Source organism: Oxyura jamaicensis, chromosome 2, assembly GCF_011077185.1.
Source record: "Oxyura jamaicensis isolate SHBP4307 breed ruddy duck chromosome 2, BPBGC_Ojam_1.0, whole genome shotgun sequence".
Taxonomy (NCBI): Eukaryota; Metazoa; Chordata; class Aves; order Anseriformes; family Anatidae; genus Oxyura; species Oxyura jamaicensis.
Window position 1 is genome coordinate 145,146,138 of NC_048894.1, and position 21,283 is coordinate 145,167,420.

The following is a 21,283-nucleotide window of genomic DNA, read 5'->3' on the forward strand; positions in this document are numbered from 1 at the left end:
TTTGAAATTGTCTTAGAGTTTGTTTTCTTTTAGACCACGTTTTGGTTTTGGCAAACCTCACCATGATTAGCTCTATGATTTTAAGAGAACTGATGCAATGGCACTTTTGGGAAACAGTTGCTCTGATCTTTCTTTCATGTATTTTTTCCCTACTCTTTTACATAGCTGAAAGTTCAGTCTCCACATAAACTGAAGAAAAATTTCTTTCCAAACATGATGACCTTATCCCAGCACTGTAAAAATGGCTGGGAAAGAAGATAGAGGGGAAGTCTGGAGATGACTTAACCACCTCCCATCCCCTGCACTACTGGTCCACTGTTTCCCTTGGAGTGGCACTGGCACCAGCAGCACCAGCATAAAACACTTCATGGAGCAGACTGGGCAGTAAATCAACCCTACAGCAGTATGATGGGGAGGGAGCAAACCTATAATGGCTGCAGCCATGGATCATGATAGTAGCAAGGCACATTCATATGATTTCTGGAAAATGGAAAGGTGGGCAACAGTGTCTCTCTGCTTTTGTTTGACTTTCAGTCAGGTGAGCATTGCTCAAAGCAAGTACCAGCATAGTCACAGGGAATTTTCACTCCACAGGTAATACTCTGCAAGGATGCTTTTAAGGAGCCATCAATATTTTGGCCATTGGGAGATCCTAGGGGCTAAAGGTGGCTTATCTGTGTTGGCAACACACAGAACAGTATTTTCTTTAGTCATATAAATAGGCCACAAATCTATGTTAGAAATTAATCACATGAGAATTGTTTCAAAGCATGCTAACGCTCAGATTTTCAGAGAGATGAAGTCTTGCTCCTTATTCTTAAGGGCAGCTGCTTTGTGCCAAATGCTCCTGAAAATCTGTTACTAAAGAACATTTCTGTTATTTAGCCTCTTCTGCTACTTTCCCTTTGGAAGCGAGGTAACATATGATCACAGATACAGTAAACTGCAAATTTGAACTCAAAGGTATCACATACAACCACAGACTATATATTCCTTACACTGGCACTGCCCCCTTCATTTCAAAGGAATGAGAGAGACCATTTCAGAAGGTCAAGAAACACACATCAACATGTGTTTAGGAAGAAGAAGGTGTAAACCTGACTGCAGATTACAGAACAGTGTCTACTGTATTTCAAGGAATGTCTGACTGTTGTAAAGGACAAATCATTTATCGGGAAACGACTGGAACAAATTGCCTACAGAGGCTGTGCAATCTTGGAGACTTGAAGAGTAGGTTATATACCAGGATCCATCAGGAGCACTTCAGAAATAAATGCCCATGTATTGGCATATAGAGAATGTCTACATAGCTGGTCAAGCTCCCCTTTAGCTTCACCTTCTATGACTGCAAGTAGGGTTTCCATTTCACATAAGACTAGTTTAGCCCAGCTGCCTTATTTACTAGTTTTTCCACATCTCCTGGCATCCTCTTTTATTAGCAATGTGATAAATTATCCCAAGTTCCTTAGCAAATTCAAGTTATACCTCCTAAGGCAATGTAGGACACTTTCCACATGGCAACACAAAAGAGGACGTGGTTTAGCTTCCCTGATCTCTTAATACATTAAGGTCATTCCTTTGTTTACGATGACTGACATTGCCTCTGCAGCCAGACCATGATTTCAGGTCATGCACAATGCCATGGCATGGGTACTGGTGCATGTAGAAGAGTTGGAAAATATATCATCAGGAGCTCCATTCATGGCGAGCATTTTCAAATTCACTGAAGACTTTGTACAGAACAAACTTACACAGTTCCAAAATACTTTTCAAAATACCTGCATCCCTCCACAGCTCTTGCAATCAGACCTGGCTCCATGCAACATGCAGAGGGACCTCCCCATGAAGATCCTCCCCTCCTTTTTTTAATACATAGAGCTTTTCATATCCTTTCCCATGCCTTTTTTTTTTTTTTTTTTGGCCCACTAGCCTCTGAGTAAACATCTAAAGATTATTTCTCACGTCATATACTAGAGAGAAAAAGTTATATAGGGCAATAGTGTCTTCCTGATTCAATTCATGAAGGTTATTACATTTCCATTGTAAGTGTGTTATATTCACATGGGAATGCACTGTATCAAGCTACTTGCTCTGATTCAATCTAATTACATCATTAAAAAATAGAGTTTATTTACTTCCAGTAGTATTTCCATTGTAGGACTACAAAATACAGACATGTTTATACAGTCATTATAGGAAGGAGGCTACCTGGTAAGAGTATGCCATTTGGGATCCTATATGGAACGAACTTATGTGGATCACCCAAATACCTACATAAAACATCTAAAGCACCAGTTTTGCTATGTAATATTCAAATTAAAAATTTGCATTTCACTTTTCCATTATGTCATTGCAGTTAATAAAATTTCAATGAAAAGTCACTTAAGGAAAACAAAACAATTTGAGCTGTTCCAAGACAATAAATTCTGGGTTTAGTGTCACGCTTAAAAATGCAGTGAGAAGGAACAGAAAAACATCAGTGCTTCTCCTTCCAAGATTGAAGCTATCATCTTACTATGACTACAGAACATGCTTCAAGAGACTGCTAAAGTCATTTTCCTTGGAAGTACTTACCAAGAAGTCTGGAAGGTTCATACAGTAAGTAACTTACAAAGGCAAAGTTATGAAGAACAGCAGCCTTGGTGCGTTTAATTTCCTTTTTTTTTTAAAAAAAAAAAAAGTCTTGATTGTTGGGTACAAATATCAAACATATCTATACACTATCAAAAGAGATCAAGAGAACTTTTTAGGCATGATGGTACTTCTTTGACATGCATGTATAATGAACTATGGAAAACAAAACAAAACACTGGTTTAGACTTGTAGAGGAGTTCTATAATAGATGAAAACTGAAGTTTGCCTACAATCATGGCATGCCCCTGTAGAAGTAACAAACTGGTAATATACAGCAATGTTTAATAAAGAGGCAGTTTTGCCAATACAAAATAATTAGTTCTAAACACTAAGAAACTTGGAAATAAGCCAAGGCAGAATGGAGTTGAAAAAGTACATGCAGCAATCTTTCATTCTGGATAGTTCACAGCACTAGACTTCTGATGAAGTACAACTGAAAGTCATGCAAGTACAAGAACCTAATGCCTAAAAAATTCTTTGATCACAATGCTTTACTTTTATTTAAAAAGGCACCTTTCTAGCATAACAGCTTACTTTCTTATTCAGATAGATGCGGCAATAATAATTTATTCTTTGCTTTCACTTCCTTTTTTTTTTTTTTTTTTTTTACCGCCATAAAAGTAACCAGGCTTCCCAAATGCATGTGGAAACAAAGAGTAACAGAGGGTTTTGTCCTCGTTGTTGCCCCCTAGACTGGGCAACATCAATGCCAGGTTCTGGTTCAATCTCAACCATACACACCCTTTCAATAGACTGCCCCAAAATAACCCACATCTCCTGCCTTTCGGGGAGATATCCAGTATTTCCTACTATTCTCTTGGGATGGTGAGCTACTAGAAACAGCACACAGCTTCTGTTCCCAGCCCTGGCATCACTGAATGGTGCTGGTGGGCTCAGCAGAGTTGGCACTGTTGAGCTGCAGTGGGTCCCCAGTATTGGACCTTTGGGACTTTGGTAGAAAGCAGCCCTGCCCTAAAGCCTGCACAGTCACTAGTCACTATCAACAGCAAAGCAACCGACAGCCAGGTGTTGAAGACATGAAATGCAAATCCTTCATGTCACTACTACACACATTAGCCAACCACTCTAGAGTTTATGTACTAGAAGATAAAATTAGTAATAAATTTGATTTATGAGCAAATTTGTTTTGCTGTTATATAAATACCAAAAGCAACCACCACTATCTCTTCGGTTACCTAAAATGCCTCTGCTCAGTGATCAACCACCCCAACTGTGGCTGTGATTAGACACTAATTCTTGAGAAAGACAAGGAAGGGGAGGACACATATTTGTTACCAGGCACACAACAACCTCAGGACACCATAAAAAAGTTTACAATGAAAATTCACAGGCTGTCATTACAGATGGGTATTACATCCCTTTCACTTCAGTTAAATTAACCAGCTCTAAGTCAATGACCACAGGTTCCCTTCCTCCTGCCAAAGGAAGGAATAGAGACACAAGTCAAGCCTACATTCATTTTATTTTTAAGAAAAAAAGACTAGTTTTCCATTTTATATATTTTTCCACTTGGACTATGCCTGAGCTCACAAAACCCTACACTGCCCCAGAACACGAACAACAGTCCCTTCTGTGGCATGCTCTTGCTTTCCTCCAAAGGCAAACAGCCGACCCCTGACAGCACATCTGCTGGCGAGGGACGCGAACACCTGCTCGGCCCTCGCCGCTGTCAGATGTCTGCCTTCTACTGTTCACAAACCAGCATGACCTCAGGAGACGCAGAAATGCCAAAAGCTTTTCTCACCAGCGTGTTCTTGAAAGCATTACTCAAGATTAGAGAAACCGCTTCAATAGCTACCAAAATGCAACCAGCACCCTTAAAGCAATTGGGGTGTTTCTGTTAGTTCTAGAGGGAAACCGCACACAGCGCAAAACTTCACAAGCACGATGAAGCAGCTATGGAGACCGATTTCCGCGAGACTGGCGGTGCTCAATTCTGAAAATAAGCTAGATTTTCCATAGTCACATGCACACAGAGCAAAAGTTTAAGTAAATAGGAGACCTATAGGTGAGTCCCAAAGGTCAACTGACTCAGGCTCAGTGAGTTATTTCTTCTCTATATCCTAGAGGTAAAAGGAACAAGCAAACTACTGTTTCGGCGTAGGAGTGGTTTCTAACCGCCGTATATAACATAAGGGTATTGCGATGCACAATTTATGTCCGTTACTGTACCTGAGACTGGGCCCTCATCCCATTCTTCAGATCTCCTAAAGCGATTTGTTGTAAATCCCATGCAGACATTTACTCCAAAGGCAAAAGCAAATAAAGATATAACCTGCAAAAGCAAAACAGCAGAGTGATCAAACTGTGCGAAAGCCAGGACTTCCAAGCTATGAGCGTTATGATTAAAAGGGCAGAGATGGTCCCTGTACATTCGAGCTCCCCAGCACTGCAGTTCCCATCACTGGAGCAGCAGCTGACAGTCACCGTTTCAGAGGAGCACAAACCAGAAGGGGGTTATGAATAAAACATCTCTTTCTGCAGCTGAAACGCTCCTTTTTGTAGGACCTTATTCAGGAGAGACGGGCTACTCCTCCTCTAAAAGCAAACATGCTCCTTTCCTCCCCTACCTGGTGTAAGTGGAAGCAGTCCTTCTTAGCCATACTAGAGGATTCTTGAAAAGCCCATGCAGTACCGTCCCTTTTGCTTTATAGTGAGCGCAGAGCTCTGTTTGCTCTGGGAGTTCGGGCTATTAGCTACAAGTAATCCCACCTGGTGAGGTTGACAGGCTCGTGTGATTTGTCCAGGGGGTGATTTCATCATGTTTCACTCACAAATCGCAGCTCCGAGTGCAAGAAGCTCCAGGCATCATCCCTCGCTGCGCCCTCCCCCCAAACACACACACGCACGCTTTTATGTGGTTTCCTCTGGCAAAGCAGGGCTTTCTTCTGTTGCTGCGGCCAATAGCTGTTCCTGCTCATTTTATTCTCCTCGCAGAAGTAACATGGGTAAAAGAGAAACCAAATGTGTCTCCATCTGGCTCGGAGAAGAAGAAGGGGAGGGGGGAAAGCTCGCCCAGGCTGTGAAACGAAAATATCCCCAACGCCATCCTTGAGTGGCACAAAACACCGCAGGCATTTCTGTGCACTGGGATGAGCACGGGGCAGCGACCCGGGCACCCCTCTCGTGCTGCACGGTCACTGCTCAAGTTCCTGGCTGGGTCGTGGATCCGAGTCCCCCAAGCTGGGGACATGCTGGGAGCATGGGGGTATTTTTACAGCTCTAGCCTCCTGCAAGGCACAGAGCGATGGAAAAGCATGGTTTTATCGGAAGAGCTGGAAACCGCAGCTTTGCAGAAAGGAAAGGAAGCGGCACGTTCCCTCTGCCCCACATTTTCCCATTTTCATCAACGACAGCAGAAAGCTCAGCTGTTTGGATAAGTACTTCTATTTACAAAGCAGATGATAATGCTGAGCAGAATTATGGTTGGAATCGGCGGCTTAAATATTGTTTGCCAAGGCAAATTATTTACCAGTGTAGTTCGCTGCTTTTTTGTCTGATGAGAGCTCCTTTCATCAAAGTATTTACTAACAATGACATTTAAAGGGACAGAGTCAATTTGGTAATCATATGGATGGGCTTTTTGCTTCCCCTGGGACCTTGTCATGTTGATACTGGCATGAAGGAACATGTTATAATTTTCTTTAAACCATCATGCAATATCAAGCACATACAATTCGGAGCTATGTTGAGAAGTACCTTTTACCTGCAGCAATATCTGTCCCTCCCCACCATGTGGCTTTACAGGGCAGAGGCTCCCCTTTGCTACCCACATCTCATCTGCCTGCCACCCTTGGCTAGGAGCTGATCCTTTTTTATGCAATTTCTTAACCAAAGTGGCTCTATTATGGGGCTGCATCTTTGCACTGCAAGCCTCAGGGAAATGCAATTAGTCTGAGAAGACCTCAATCTTAGCTGTATCAGGACAGTGTACTCCTCTCCTTGCACAGAGCAGGGGTGTGAAGTCACGACCCATCTTCTGATGTTCACTTCATCACTAGCACATAGGAAAATGAAATAAGCAGCTGAAGTATAGGTTGCATTGTGTGCTGAAGGCAGTTTTTTTCTAGGAAAAAACTAACTAAATAAAAAAACTGCACAGAGGTCTAGAGAAAAGTAATGACCACAATTTCTACTAGATTTTCCTATAACATTATTCACTCTTAGTATCTGGTATATACTGTGGTTAAACACCTTCACCCACAAGCACTAGTTAAGTACACCAGGTAAGTGCATGACAGAAGCAGAAGGGAAACCAAAGGTGTCACACACAAAATGACAAAATGGTGTTGCATATCTCAGCTGATGAAGTTAGTGGTTTGATGGGCAAAGCACAAGAATCAGCAGACCAAGCTCTCCTCCAGCCTGGAACCCTCAAGACACCGAGTGATCCAGGCAAAACACAACTGAATTTTCAAGTCTAGTTACCTATATTGAGTGACCAAGCCAATATATCCAACCTGAATTTCAGAAATGCTGAGCCCTTACAGCTCCTGTGTATCTTCCTAACATGCAGGTGTTCAGTTCTTTCAAAAGAAAGTTCCTACAGAAGTTAAAAATGACCACCCAGAAAAATGAAGCAAGAAAACAAACAAACAAACAAACAAAAAAACATACAGCAACATGGACTTCTACTAAATTTTAAATATACATTTCATTCTTTTTTCATTCATTTAACATCTCTGGAGTTTGTAAACTGCACAGTTTCATGCTAACAGAGCTCATTTTAAGTTTCCTGGTCCATACTATCTTACATTATTTAACCTCCTCCATAATATCCTTTGAGAACTATAGAAGACAACGACTCTGAAACTGCTAATATTTTTCTTATGTGTTATGTAAGACACAATTTCCAGTAGCTCTGAACTGACCACATACTCAGAAGCACAATCAGCTTTTTGTAACAAGGATTCTGCCCGAAGCCACCCCACAGATGCACAAGGAAATTATTAGCATAAACAAGGTTTAATGATTTTGTTAAGGGAAAATTTCACTGCTGGGATCACTGGCAATTAACTTTTTAGCAATTAATTGCCATTTTAGTCATCAGAATAAAAAAGAATAAAGTAGAAATAATGTGTTCCTGACCCTTTGGTCATGCAGTGGTTCAGTACAAGTTTTAGGGCTTGAATTAAACACTTTAAAAAGGAATTTTAACCAGATCAACAGAAGATGAAATGCATCTTTCTCAATTATTGTGTATAAGGATTGGCCCTTATGGCTGTTAAATAACTATGATGGTACTGATTATTTAAGTCAGAATGCAAAACTTCCATCCAGCCACTAGGTGACACTTGAAATGAGAAGTTCATGCTGTGACATTTACAGAACTACAAGAATTCCTGTTCTATTTTTCCAGAGTTAATAAAAGAAAGGCAACATTTGCAATCTTGTATAAAATCAATTTTTCTTGATTTTTTTTTTTTTTTTTTTTTAATGGGGAATGAGAATGCAGATAAATCAAGTATATTGACTGAGTCACAGGCTGGGGATGGACTGGGCTCTAATGAAATGAGCCTTTCTAGCTCCTTATCTCCACATTGCATTGCTGGGTGCAGCACATCAGCCACATAAGGTGACCAGGGTGACAGTTTCCAGTATCTTTGATAGCAACATAAACAGCAGGAAGGTGAAGGACTTTGCCAAAATGCTTCAAAGCTCTCTCCCCCTGTATACACCTTCTACATATAGCTGTGGCCAAGAAAAAAAGGCTTGTCAGGTAGATGAAATGTCAGCTTCACAGAACAAAACCTTTTGATGAACTAGGAATTCGGTTGCAAAACTCAAGCAGTATCCATGCGGAGTGCCCTCAGACACAAGTACTGTGAAAGCAAACAAGCCTCCAGAAGCTGAAGCAACCCTGGGAAGATGTGGGCACTCACTGAAAGCACCCCAAGACCTTTGGGAGGGAGGGTGATGGCCTGAGAGGGAGGGTGATGGCCTGTGATGGGACCAGCCTGGGATGCAGGAGCCCAGAAACTTGACTGCATGCTCCCACAGGTGATAGATTTCAAATGTCTGGCAAGTTGGCTTGGAAAACAAAAACACAGAAAGTGATCATAAAGAGTAGGTGAGGACACAGATGTTCATATGGGTACATAAAGGGGGAAGCAGGGTGTAGAGGAAAAGAAAATATTAGCAGGCACAAAGGTCACAAGGTGGAGGGGCCACACTGGTCTGCTGCTACCCCTTAAGACTGGGAAGACCCATAGCCCAGGCTGTGCTCATGAAAGTACCTGTTTATGAAGTGCCTCAGAACACCACCCGCCAGTGCCTGACAGCTTAACGAATACCTCTCCAATTATCTGTCTGATTATCTGTCTGCTCATCACCGCCTGAGGAGAAAGGTATGCAAACCATGTTCTCAAGTGCACCCAAGGAGGGGGCTGAGAAACACTTTCTAGGCCAGAAAGATCCATAAAGTGGTGCCAGACCCTCAGGGAGGATCACGGACAAATTAAAGTCTTCAGAATTGCAGCTTGCTGCAGCCCAGCCCCTGAGGCACAAGGTGCCTTAGGCACCTACAGGCCCATCAGCATTTCTGAGCCCCCTACATAATGCCTGCAGGATTCACAGGGCTGGGAGCTGAGGGCCCGGACCCATACAGAACCTCTGAGGACCAGCAGAGCACATCGTGTCCCCCTCACATTGCCCTGCTGCGATAGCTACCAAACATGAACCATAGGTGTGTGGGCAGGGTGCCTGTCCCAGACTGAGCCTACACATGCTGCCTACCACGACACAGAAGAGGAAGCACTGCCCAAAGGGGGGATCCGCATCCCAGCTCTGCTTTACTCATGTAAAACTCACATGCTCTCTGGGATGCAGCTCGAAACACCAGTGGTGGCCTGGTGAAAGAGGGTGGGCATAACGCCATACAGGAATAAATTCTCCCACACCTCACATCCTCTATGACAGCTTCGGTGGCTGTGGGCTTGGCGAGAGCACTGCAGCTCCTGAAGCTGCCCGGGATGCCCATGGAGGGATTTAGCTCACGTGCTACACACAAGCAAAGCAAGGTTGATAAGCAGAACCACATCTTCTATCATAGCAGCTAGATTAGATGAAAACCAGACAAGTTTTCAGAGACCTGTAGAAAACTGTATGTGCTGAGAGCCTGGCTCTCCTTCCAGCGGTACTGCAGCTAACAGAGCAGCTGGTCCACCACAGGGTGTTACACCTCACCCCGAGAACCGCACGTACAACAGCAACAGCATTAACACTACCCCAACATGCATACCTTCATCGTCCTCAAAGAAACAAACATGTTCTGAATTCAATTTCTGGACAATATGATTATTATGAAGCAGCACAAGTACTCTACTAAAATGCACTGGGAGTTCATAACTGCATTTCTTAAGATAATCAGACATAAAAATTCTAACATGCAGCAGATGAAAACTGTTCTGCGATGAAAAATTGCTTCTTTATGGAGGGTAAGAGTGAGTGAAACAGGCAGCCAAAGAGCCCACATGTGTTTTTAATGCAGCCTGTGCAAGGCTAAGCATATCTTCAGGTTTTCATCCTTGCTTTTTGCTGTTTGAGATGGTGGCCTGGTATCACAGGTATCCACCAACAGCTTCACATCTGTCTTTTGAAAAGAGCTGTAGGCTTGGATGGTGTAAAAATCACCCATTACAGCCAGTATCCTAGATGTCTTGAAGGGCTTAAATTGTACCATACACATCCCACAAAATCACTATTCACTTATTTGAGCTTTTCAAGTGATACAAGTTATTTCATTCTACAGCAACCATGGGCCTTCAGAAATAATCACTTAAAGCTAAAAAGGAAAAAAGAAACAAAAAAAGAGCAGAGCTGGTAATGTTTCTTAAAGATGCAAGCAGGTTTTCTAGACTTCAAATCATGTTCCTACTTTCTTTACATAACTTGTATGAACATCCTTTACGATGTTTGAACCTTTTTCAGTGGAATATAAGCTTTGAACTTCCTGGGTATATAAAACTTCTTGTGAAGACTTCTACAATAATCCTGTAACATCTCTCTCCTACTTAATCATATTTACCCTCAGCCCAAACTCCATTTTGGCACACTTTACAAGCTCAAGGCTTGGTTATGATTAAAAAATTTCCAAGTGCTAATCTCTTCCCTACAAGTAAAATGTGGATATAATTAATACTGCTCTGTTTACTTTCAGTTGTTGTCTTTGCCAAACAAGAGTTTCTATTGGTTTGTTTTAGCTCTCTTTTTTTTAAAATGTTTTTGGCACTTGGATCAAGAAAAAAAGTATTTTAATTGATATTTTTCTTCTCATTAATCTAAAAAAAACACTGGTATTTTCTAAATAGCGAAACCCTATTTGATTTCAGTTTAAAGAGATATGTCACTATGAATAACTTTCTCAACTTGCCCTGTAGTTGGAGCTTTGGACATCCATGCTCTCCAGCATCAGTACTTGTTCTGGGGAAGAAGCAACGTGATATCAGGATGGAAACAGGATCCCTCCACAGCAAAGAGGGACATGCCCTGCTTGGGCATTTGGACATATTTTTCTTTTGTTTCTATAGTTGCACAAGGAGGCATTTCAAGACTGAAGAACTGGCTGCTCTTACGGTGACCTGTAAGTGTCTGTACCTATGAAAGCTTTTTTTGGCACGGTGAAGAGATGCATGAACATGACTGCAATGCTGCAGGCCAGTGACAGGCTGTGACAGTGTTGCTGTTAAACAAAAAAGGCTATGGGCCATCTGGGGCTTGAATCTGCTTCACATGAACACAAGTCTGATTCAAGCTCAGAGCTAGTTCATTTGCTAAGAGGCACGGGACGTTTATAAAGAGCAGGAACTCTGCTAAAAACAAATCCTGAAAAAATCAGGACAGCCTGAAGAAGAGATGTCTGGGGTGGGGGGCGGGGGGGCAGTGGTGGTGTTTGTTAGAAATAAAAAAGAAACAAGAATGAAAGTAAAATAATTATTAAAAGTTGGCCAAACACCCTAATCTGATTCACTGAACAGCCTCACGAACATTCATGCAGGAGGATACAATAGCAGCTGAATGAAGTTCTGCTTAAAGAAAAAAGTATAAAATGAGGACACTGCTAACACTGTCACAAACTTAGATCCATCTGCAAGCTCATTCTGGAGGGACTGTTTTATCTTACTGTAGAAAGACACACCTTTAAACCACAAACTTAAGCTATCTCCAGCAACTGGAAGAAGTAAGGTATTTGAATAAGTTGGAAACAACTGGATTTTCAGCCCTTTTCCTTCAATAAAGAAATGAAACCAGCAGGTACCGTCCAGATACCAAGCACCTATCAGTAGTCCTGGCAGACTGGCTGGTCCTTGCCATCACTCCCATCCCTCTTACTCCAAAAAAACACTCCTAGGACCACATGATGAGTTAAAAAAAAAAAAAAAAAAAAAGGGTTAAAAGAGACTCCTGTTCACAGGTTTTTGCAGTTGGAAGAGTTCAGTGCTCCAGTCCTCAGCCCTGGAAGCAGCGTGTCTGTGAGATGCAGTGAGCTGCAAGCTGCTACTGCTTCTGAACCCCAACCTGGGTAATGTCAGTGAGCAGCATCCCTTGGCCAGGGGACAGCACGGAGCAGCGCTTCTCTTCCCTTGCACGTGCTGCCAGGGAGCAGCAGCATTAGCGCTGCACACGCTCAGCTCTCCGCCTTTCTGACCAGGCATCTGCCGCTGCCTGTTTTAACGGCAAAGCACAAAAGCTTTAAACAATCGCATATTACTTTTTAGGTCATTTCGGACAGATGGGCCATTTTCCAAGCATCACAATTTTTCCTAAGTTCAACTGTGTCAGCACCGCTTCAGTTGCACGCCAGCTTTTTTTTCTGATTACGGCCGAGTGCAAAGATGACAAATGTAAGCACAAAGTGAAAAACATCCTGCTGGAACAGTACTCCCTGTTTTCTCAGGGTGAGAAAAGTATAAGCAACATTTCAACAACAAAACAATGAGATCCATTGCTAGATTTTTTTTTCAACCCATATCATAATGTGAAATTGAATACATTCCAAGCTCTGCAGGAGTGCAATATGAAAAAAAAATATATGAAGGAAAGTGCTAGAAAGCAAACATTTTCTAGCATGGGTTTGCCTAAGGATTATCAGTGTTTTTTGGTTGTTATTGCAAATTCTTCTTTCATCTATTTAGCATAAAACTTTGGAAAAGAATAGAGTCATTTTTATGGATTAAACAAGTTGACTACAGCAAAACCCGCCACTTAAATATTAACAGATTTCTTCAGTATTTTAAAGCAGATAATCTTACTAAGTTTTGTTTCTCTAACTCATTTTTTCATCTAACTATACACAATTTTCAGAAATAATCTGTTCCTTGGTTTAATGATTGCTGACTACTGTATAATAAAAGCAGCTCTGCTTCACTCAGCCTTACAGAAGATACATATTTCTCCTCCCTACCCCAGTAAATCCCTTTTCCATAACAGACAACACTGAAGTCAGCTTGAAATTATATTTGTTGAAGCTTTTCAAAGCAGAGACAGATGTTCCTGGGCACTCACAGGCTGCAAAACAGCTGGGGCTATCTAATTTAGTGTCCTTTCACTGTCTGTTGCTGCCCCTTCTCTAAGATGCTGCAACCAAACACCTTTGAAAGCACTGTCCGTTCAAATGCAATGTAAAATGGACACGAGTACAATACAGATCTGGTGAAAAGACTAGAGACACCTCCTTTTCCAGCTTTTTCTTTCCAGCTTTAACAGTTGAAGGAAAGGTCTCCTCCCTCTGCCTGCTGTCCTCACTCAAGTCTACAAACTCCATCATCCATTTGGGCAATAAATTGCCCACCCCACCTGCCTCGCTCCATCTCCTCTGCACCACACAGCACCAGCTGCAGGAGCTTCACTGCTCAGCTGCTCTACATGGTGCTCAGGAATACTACAATTAAATCACTTTTTTTAAAAGAAAAGAAAAGAAAAAAAAAAAGAACATGGGTAAAGGAGAAGGGATGGGGGGATGGGTGAGAGGCACTTGAAGCAGGCAGGGAGCAGCAATATCTTCAGGTGATACAGCTGAAGTCAGAAGAGGAGCATCCCCATCCCTCAGGCAAACCAGGTTCACTTTGCACTGAGACAAGAGCAGGAGCACGTACCTGGTTCCCCTATAGTAGCTTAAGCTACAACAGCTGTTTGGCAAATGAATATCAGACCAAAACCTCATGTTCATATCCCTGCTTGTAGGTAACCTGAGCCTGCTAAAACATCTGCTTGGTTCAGCTGATAATTCAACATGTTTTTGGAAGGTATCAGACTAAAAAATGAAATTAGGAAAGCTTCTGCTTCCATTGCTTGCTACTCTGATGCATTATAGCTAAAATAAACAAACTAACCCAAATGCCCCATTCTATAAGGCCATGTGGAAGTGCAGCCAGATCTCAGGACTGTGTTAAGGAGCTGGGACAGAGGGCACAGGGCAGAGGCATGGGAAGCTTTAGGAGGCAGAAGCTTCAGCAAATAAACCAGGCTTGACACCACCAGCAACAACTGTCAGGTACCCAATATCCCATTACAGTCAGAGCTATATCCTAACGACCACGAGGAAAAGCTAGGCTGGCTGGAAAAGCAGGAAAAGTCATTTTGGATTTGGGGGTGAAAGAATAGACAATATTTTAGGAGAACTGAGCTTTGGAGGCTCCAAAAGAGGGAATATCTCATTCTTGTTTTCTCTTCTGGGGGACCAGATGGGAGAAAACCATGCCTGATCTCTAGTCTATTGTATTGCTCCCTTTCAACTGTGCACTAGTGCACAAGTCCAATATAAGTTAAGGGACATTAAAAAATTGAAGCCTATTTAGCAGCATTGAATTTATGTGGTCAAGCACAAATGACCTGAGTAATAAATCCTTTTGGGCTTGGCAGCCAGATGAGATTTGGACCCTTTAACTTCTTTCCTTTAAGAGAGGACTTAGGTTGTGGCATCAAGCAATTCTTTGGTACAATCCTGTCGTTTACAAAGAATGTACAAAAAATGCTGTTTCCCTGAGCACAGAATGGAATCCTATTGTTCTGGATATCCAAAAGGCATTTAAGGGCTTCTTACATTTATGCTGAACGAAGGGGCTATCAGCTCCAAGGGAATTTCACCTGACCTCATAGCAGTGATCCCTGCCCTCTGTCCCACCCCAGGCACAACCTTGTCTCTTGTTTGCCTGTCCTCTTCACTGCCACTTTAGCTGTGTTGGCTGCAGTACAGAAAGAAAGGAAAGCAAAAACTTACAGATGATGCAAGCTTAATTATCTATAAAGTGTTGTTTCATCAGGACTCTTTCTCCATACCCCAGAAAATTATTTTCAAGCTGTCAGATTCATCAGTAGTACCAGGCACATACAGTCAATACAACTGAAAATGTTCTTCTCCAAAGAGAAATATACAGCAATAAGGGGGTAAATATTCTATAGATGGTAATTTCTACTTTAAATTTCACTCTTTGCCCTTTTTACTGCTAGTTGTCAGGAGTGTTGGTGCTTGCTGCAGCACCAAAATCTCGTCCTACTTCACCAAAATCTTGTCCTTCCTCAAGGACTCTTACTCAAATAAGGCAGTTCAGAACAATCTGGCAAAACTGAGCTTTCTGAGTCAAGTCAATGAATACGCAGAAGTGGGATGGGGTGTCTGTAGGCTGTATTCCTCCACTTCGTTTTGTTATGCTGCTTGAAAAGTGCAGAGAGAAGTGTTCAAGTCCTGTCCCAGGTTTGCACGGGGCTCTCTGGAAAACCTGGAGTGATTCCCTAGGACGAGCGTTTGGAGATGTCCTGCCTGTGCACTCAGCAGTATGCCTGTTTGTCCTTTGCAATAAATAATAATAATAATAATAATAAGTGACCTGGTGGGTTAGCTTGTGAGTAAACAGAAGCACATGGACCTGTCCTGGAACACCTCCGCACGGGCTGGCCCTGGCCAAGTGCAAGGAGCACGGCCCAGCAGCATAGGAAGCATGCCCTGGCCTTGTCCCTGTATCTGTTTGTGTTTTGACGGGTGCCAATACAAAGCCAGAAGCTTGAAATTTGGCATTAGGTAAAAAAGCCCGCATGAACAAAGTGTTCTTATCCAATATGGTTAATATAAACCAAGTTCTTTGAGCAGTACAGAGATGAGAGGAAGGACCTCAGCTGAAGGTACTGTTTAACAGCGAACAGCAAGAAATAATGAGCCACAAAGAGAATAAAACAGGAAATTAAAGTAGTGGGGATGGGGTGTAGCTGCTGTGGGGGAGAGGGTTTCAGCAGAAAAATGGCAGGAATAGCTCTGGCCATGCTCTGCAAATAACATGCAGATTGCTACACCAGATGACATGGGAAAACAAAATGAGGTTGTATTCAATGATGAGCTTCCAAGAACACTCTCTCACATACATACTAAAAAGAAAAAACACCAATGAAGAGTTGAACGACAGCAAAGCCAAAGATGATGGCTTCCAACACTAGAAGACATCCAGGTTAAAATCTTTAAATAGACAAAAAAATATACACAGAAACAGGAGATCAGAGAGTGAGGCCAGGAACATGTAAGACTATGCGTTATGCATGCACAATGATTCCAGGTCAAGATTTTAGGCTTCTGTATTGGTGTCTGTGTTGGGGTTTTGGTAGCAGGGCCTGGAGGGGCCTCTGGGAGGAGAGGTCAGCCCCATGCCGGACACAGGCTGTTCTGGCTAGCTCCAGCAGACACCTCAGACCACAGCTGAGCCCAGCAGCCAAGCCAGTGGTGCCTCGGTGAAAACTCTTATCAGAAAGGGCAAAATACACTGCACAGGCAGTGAGAATAGAGAAAAATGTGAGAGAAACTGCCCTGCAGACACCATGGTCAGTGAAGGCAGGAGTGGAGGTGCAGAAATTCCCCTGCAGCCCATGGAGAGGACCATGGTGGCAGAGGCTGTTCCCCTGCAGCTCATGGAATAAACCCCACAGGAGCAGGTTTATAGCCTCTCTGTCCTTACCTCAGCCCACAAGCTTTTCTACCCGACGGTATGAAATCAGATAAACAAAGGGAGAAAGTAAGATGAAATTTCTGAGGTACTTCATAATAGAAAGTGTGGAAGGAATGCATAAAGTTTCCTACAGAAGTGGAGGGTGGCTGGACAGGAATTGTATTTAGAAGAGGAAGCATCTGGAGACAATTTCTTTGCTAGTCACACAAGTAAGGATGATCCATTCTATGCTATGTGGCTCAAATGGGACTACAACACTGGAGCTGAGCATACCTGCTAGTAGTATATAGTTTTAATTGCTTTTCTTCCGATTATTCATGTACAGCACCAACAATTGTAACTTCTAAGTGTTTCGTCATTTCTGGAGGCAAAATCAATAGTTTGAAATATGAAGACAGCTAGGACAGTAGATCATTTACCATAGATCTTTCTCATGGAATTTAAACAGTACACAACAGCAAACTATTTCTCCAGTGCCAGTAGGGCCTGTATGTGTTTATCTATGTATGTGTGTTTCTTTGACAGCTACCTTGTTCTCCATCAGCCTAAATGAGTGGAGCACACGGTTTCATGGGTTTTGAGACAACGAAAGCCTGTGAGATTTGATCTGACACCCTTTTCACGAGATGATGAGCCCAAGCTGGGGCTGCACTGGGAGCTTTGAACGCCCCCATTCAGCGAGGTGCAGAAGAGGTCGAGGATGCCTCCAGCTTCACAAGCACATGTAAACTAGTCTGTGTTGCTGGTGTGCCAGCAATAACAGGTGTGGTTCCTTTTCTGTAAGTAACCTGTTAATTTAGCAAAATACCGTGGATAAGAACTTAAAATACCATATGAGGACATTCAGACAAGGTGGTGCTGGCCTCAGAACTGCCAGGAGCAGTCTCATGCCACCACCTTTCAGCGATCTCCCAGAACTAGTTGATACCTCCTCTTCTAGTTCAACCAATGTGAAAAGGATCACATTTGGCATCCTCGGGTAAAGCCTGCTATGTGAGAGCACTGTTAGTAACAGCTACAACTTTCAAAAATGATGCTAAGATACCTTTATCTGTCTGGCATCCAAACTTAACTAGCATCCTTTTTAAATAATTGGGAACCTGTCTGCTACAGTATCTTTAAACTCATAGTTTAATCATCATATTACATCCTCTGAAGTGAGGCAAAAAATTGTAGAATACAAAACTGAGTATTATTCTGTTTTCTTAACAGGCCAGCCTGCTAAGAATAAACATTTCTATAACTTTGGACTTCAAGAGAAGTTCTTTCTTAATCTAAAAATGCCCATATTCATCCCTAAACAGTTAAGGTCAATTGTGGGCAGCTCCTGTAAGGGGCAGAGTCAGCCTCTTTCTTTTATTTTCTTTTAGGTACACAGAGCTCCAGCTGCTCCCCACTACCGCTCCCTTCCCAGCACACTCAGTACTGATGGGTTCTCAAAGGAAGATGCAGAGATCAGTAGTAATTAGAACAATTACAATTAAAATCTAAGCAAATCAGAAGCAAATCAGAATCCTTACTAACTTGTGCCTCTAATCAGCACTTCACACTTGTAGCATAGGGAGTTAGGAAAAAAAATGCAGATCCTTGAGCTGTTATTGCCTGGATTAAAGAAATTCATACATTTCCTTCAGAACAACAACAAAAAAGGCTTAAGCAGAGATGCCTGTAATGGGAACCCTATTGAGACAGATTGCCTTTAAGCCCAACGCTTCACTAGTGAAGCTCCAGACAGTGAAGATTTTAATATAAATCAAAAGCCAGGTGATGTGGGAGCTAAACTCATAAGTAGTTGTTTGCATAATATTAATATTGCAGGAGGTAAATACAAACAAAACAAGTTGCTTTGCTTGTGTATGTACTGGATGCCAATTTTAACATTGCTATAAGGTAACAAGATACCAATGGTAGTTTATATTTAAAAGATGATGAGAGAAACTATCTTCATAAGGTAAAACAAGCTCTAAGAGATCTACTATGATTTTTCAAATAAGACTTACTTCTCTGTGCATTAAAAAATGCTTTCTATTTTAATTATGAATCAGAGGACTTCCAGCATCACCCCTAAACACACATTGAACTGACTCTCGACTTGTCAAATCCCAATCCAAACTACACTTGGCAAAAATACACTCACACTACTTCATAGCTTGCCTTTGCTTGTAATTATATTTTCTTCAGACTGCTTCAACAAGCCAGAAAAATACAGGGGAGGTGGAAAGGGATGTAAGATGCGCCTACCGTACCAGTACCAGCGGGTCTTTTTTCTTCATGGCTGAGGTTTTACGTGGAAACTCTGCTTTGCCCTGGCCCCTGCAGTGGCTGCCCTGGCCCTGGTCCGGCTGGCAGGAGGCTGCCCGGCCGCCTTGGGCTTGGGAGCTGAAGTCAGGGTGCCAGCTGCCCCTGCAGGACAATGGCTCCATTGGGAGATAGCTTGGGGACAAAGGCGTTGCTTTCAGGGCTGATTTTATATGCACACATGTGACCTTTGCCTGAAATGACTCTATGGAAAGCATCCCTGTCCTGAAGATCCGCTTTCAAATGCAGCAGACTGGTGTGCCTACTTAATCTGTTCTTTTTTGTTGTTTTTTTTTTGGCTACAGATGCCTCAGGAGAGGTCATGTGCATATAACAAGGTGGTGCTGAGCTCTTTCTAATCATTTAGTAGTGCTGTTCAGTAACGGATAGGATTATTTTCTTCGCTTTCAAAGGTAGCTGGAGTATTTTTATCTGCTTTTAGATATTTACTTACAAAACCAAAGAGCCCTGACTTCCAATCATCAGCCATCCTATGAGCCACTCCCAAACTCAGCCAGCTTTTCTAGAGCACATATAGTTTTAAGTGCATGCACCCAGATAAGAAAAACAGAGGCCTTGGATTTTTAATGATTTGCAGGATATTTTTATATATTTATACAAAAAATTTCTATATTGTAAATGTGATCTTTAAAGTATTTTTGATGCTTCCTACTTTACTGGATATAAAATAGAAGCTAATAGTATTTAGCATAGATGAGATCTAGATATTGCTAAAGCTGGGCTGCTGGAGGAGAGACGAGAGAGTTTATCACCCTGCCATAGGGATACCGCAGCAGAAACTGCAGCTGAGGCAGGTCAAGGGAAGGTCCCTTGGAGCGCTTCTTTGTTACATTATAGGGAAGATTAATAGCAGTATGCCTCTTTAAGTTTAGATAACATTTTCCATTGTAAGATCTTGATTTTTGCTGTTTACTACTCCAACAAACTAACATTTTCATCGACCATTTTTGTACTGGAAAGTGTGTGGTATTTTTTAATCTATTTTTAATTTAAGACCAAATATGCCAGCTATTTTTCAGAATTAAAACAAAGGGTGAATGCTCTGCTCTGCTGACGTTAAACACATTTCCCCCTCCTTTCCATAAACAAATCTAGGGATTATATACCCTAGAAGCAACAGATTGGATTTGGGGGACCAGGGAAGAATGGCCTTTTAAAAGTGAATATGCTCATCCATCCCTACCAAATTCCAACTGGATTTGACCAAGTCATAAATCTTTAAGAAATCTTTGTGTATGCTCAGCACTGTGTGTGACTTGCTCACATTTAACCATTGCTCTCCCTGAAGGTCATCTTCTCCGGGTGTCTTTGAGCCCCTTACAGACCACAGGGTGCACTGCAGGTTTATTTCAAGGGAAAAAAAAATCTTTAAAAGGTGCTCACAGTCACAAATGGATGCAGGAGTGGGACTCCCCACCCCCCAACACCAGCACAGCTACAGTTCTAGTTGCCCACATCTACCTTTCTTGTAAATGTGTGTGCTTGTACATGCTGGCGAAGGGGATTCCTTGTCCTGAAATAAATACTGCACCATCCCCCAAACTAAACCTAACCCCTCTGTGAAATCTCCTCGTTGACCCCCACTCCATCTTCCCTGCTTCTTAAAGTCCCTTCCCTCACCACTGCTCCTTCAACATGCCCACACTGAGAGGAGGATAACATCAGTGCTTCGAGCAGCTGCTAGTTGGGTGCTGGGTCCTGTACTGGAAAAGAAACAGGGCAGCTGCTGAACAGACACAACGTAAGGGTTCCCTATAAAGCAGAGACCAACAAAGCACAGAGATTTCAAGTACTTGATATTGAAATCTTAAAATATCATGCCAGTACCTTTGCATGTCAGCTCCAATAATTTTAGCTACAAAGCCAATTAGAATTAGAAGTGCTAACTGCAAACATTTGCACTTTTAAATTTTTATTATTATTATTTTGTTGAATGTTTTGCAAGGTCTAGCTGCAAGATATCTAAACATCCTACAACACAAGGGAGCAGCAAACAAAGTATTGAAGAAGAAGAAACAAATTACCAAACTGACACAAGGCCTCCCCACCTCATAGCACGCCGTTCCCAGCATTGTACTCCCTAACATTTGTTTGATTTCCATTTAAACGAGGTTGCCCCTTGTTTCCCTTAGAAGCTATCGTGCAGCCTGTTGTGCCACTGACATTTTTTTATCCTTTGATCCCCATCTGACTTTAATCTTTTTTTTTTTTTTTTTTTTTTTTTTTAATTTCAGCTTATCACTTCTAGCTATTTGTTGCCCCAGGAAAATGCATCAGTTCTACAGCAGAGGGACAATACATTTTCATAAGTGGTCTGCTGAATAAAGACAAGTTTACATAAGAAAACAAATGGTTTCTGCACATTTGCAGAATTTATGTCT

General features: G+C 42.1%; 1 protein-coding gene across 7 annotated transcripts in view; it reads right to left on the minus strand.

Annotated features, from left to right (window-relative positions):
- ENPP2 (ectonucleotide pyrophosphatase/phosphodiesterase 2) overlaps positions 1–19,021 on the minus strand; it is a 71,559-nt gene extending 52,538 nt beyond the window's left edge. For 3 of the 7 annotated variants that reach the window (XM_035317671.1, XM_035317665.1, XM_035317664.1), the window contains exons 1-2: positions 18,830–19,021; positions 4,828–4,930 (exon numbers count right to left, since the gene is read on the minus strand). In XM_035317671.1, the coding sequence (XP_035173562.1) occupies positions 4,828–4,930; positions 18,830–19,006 (280 nt within the window). In that variant the 5' untranslated portion in view covers positions 19,007–19,021. Of the gene's footprint in view, positions 1–4,827; positions 4,931–5,027; positions 5,073–5,225; positions 5,524–18,829 lie in introns of those variants that run through there. The other 4 variants (XM_035317672.1, XM_035317667.1, XM_035317666.1 and 1 more) reach the window with 3 other exon arrangements.
- Positions 19,022–21,283: the final 2,262 nt, after the last annotated feature.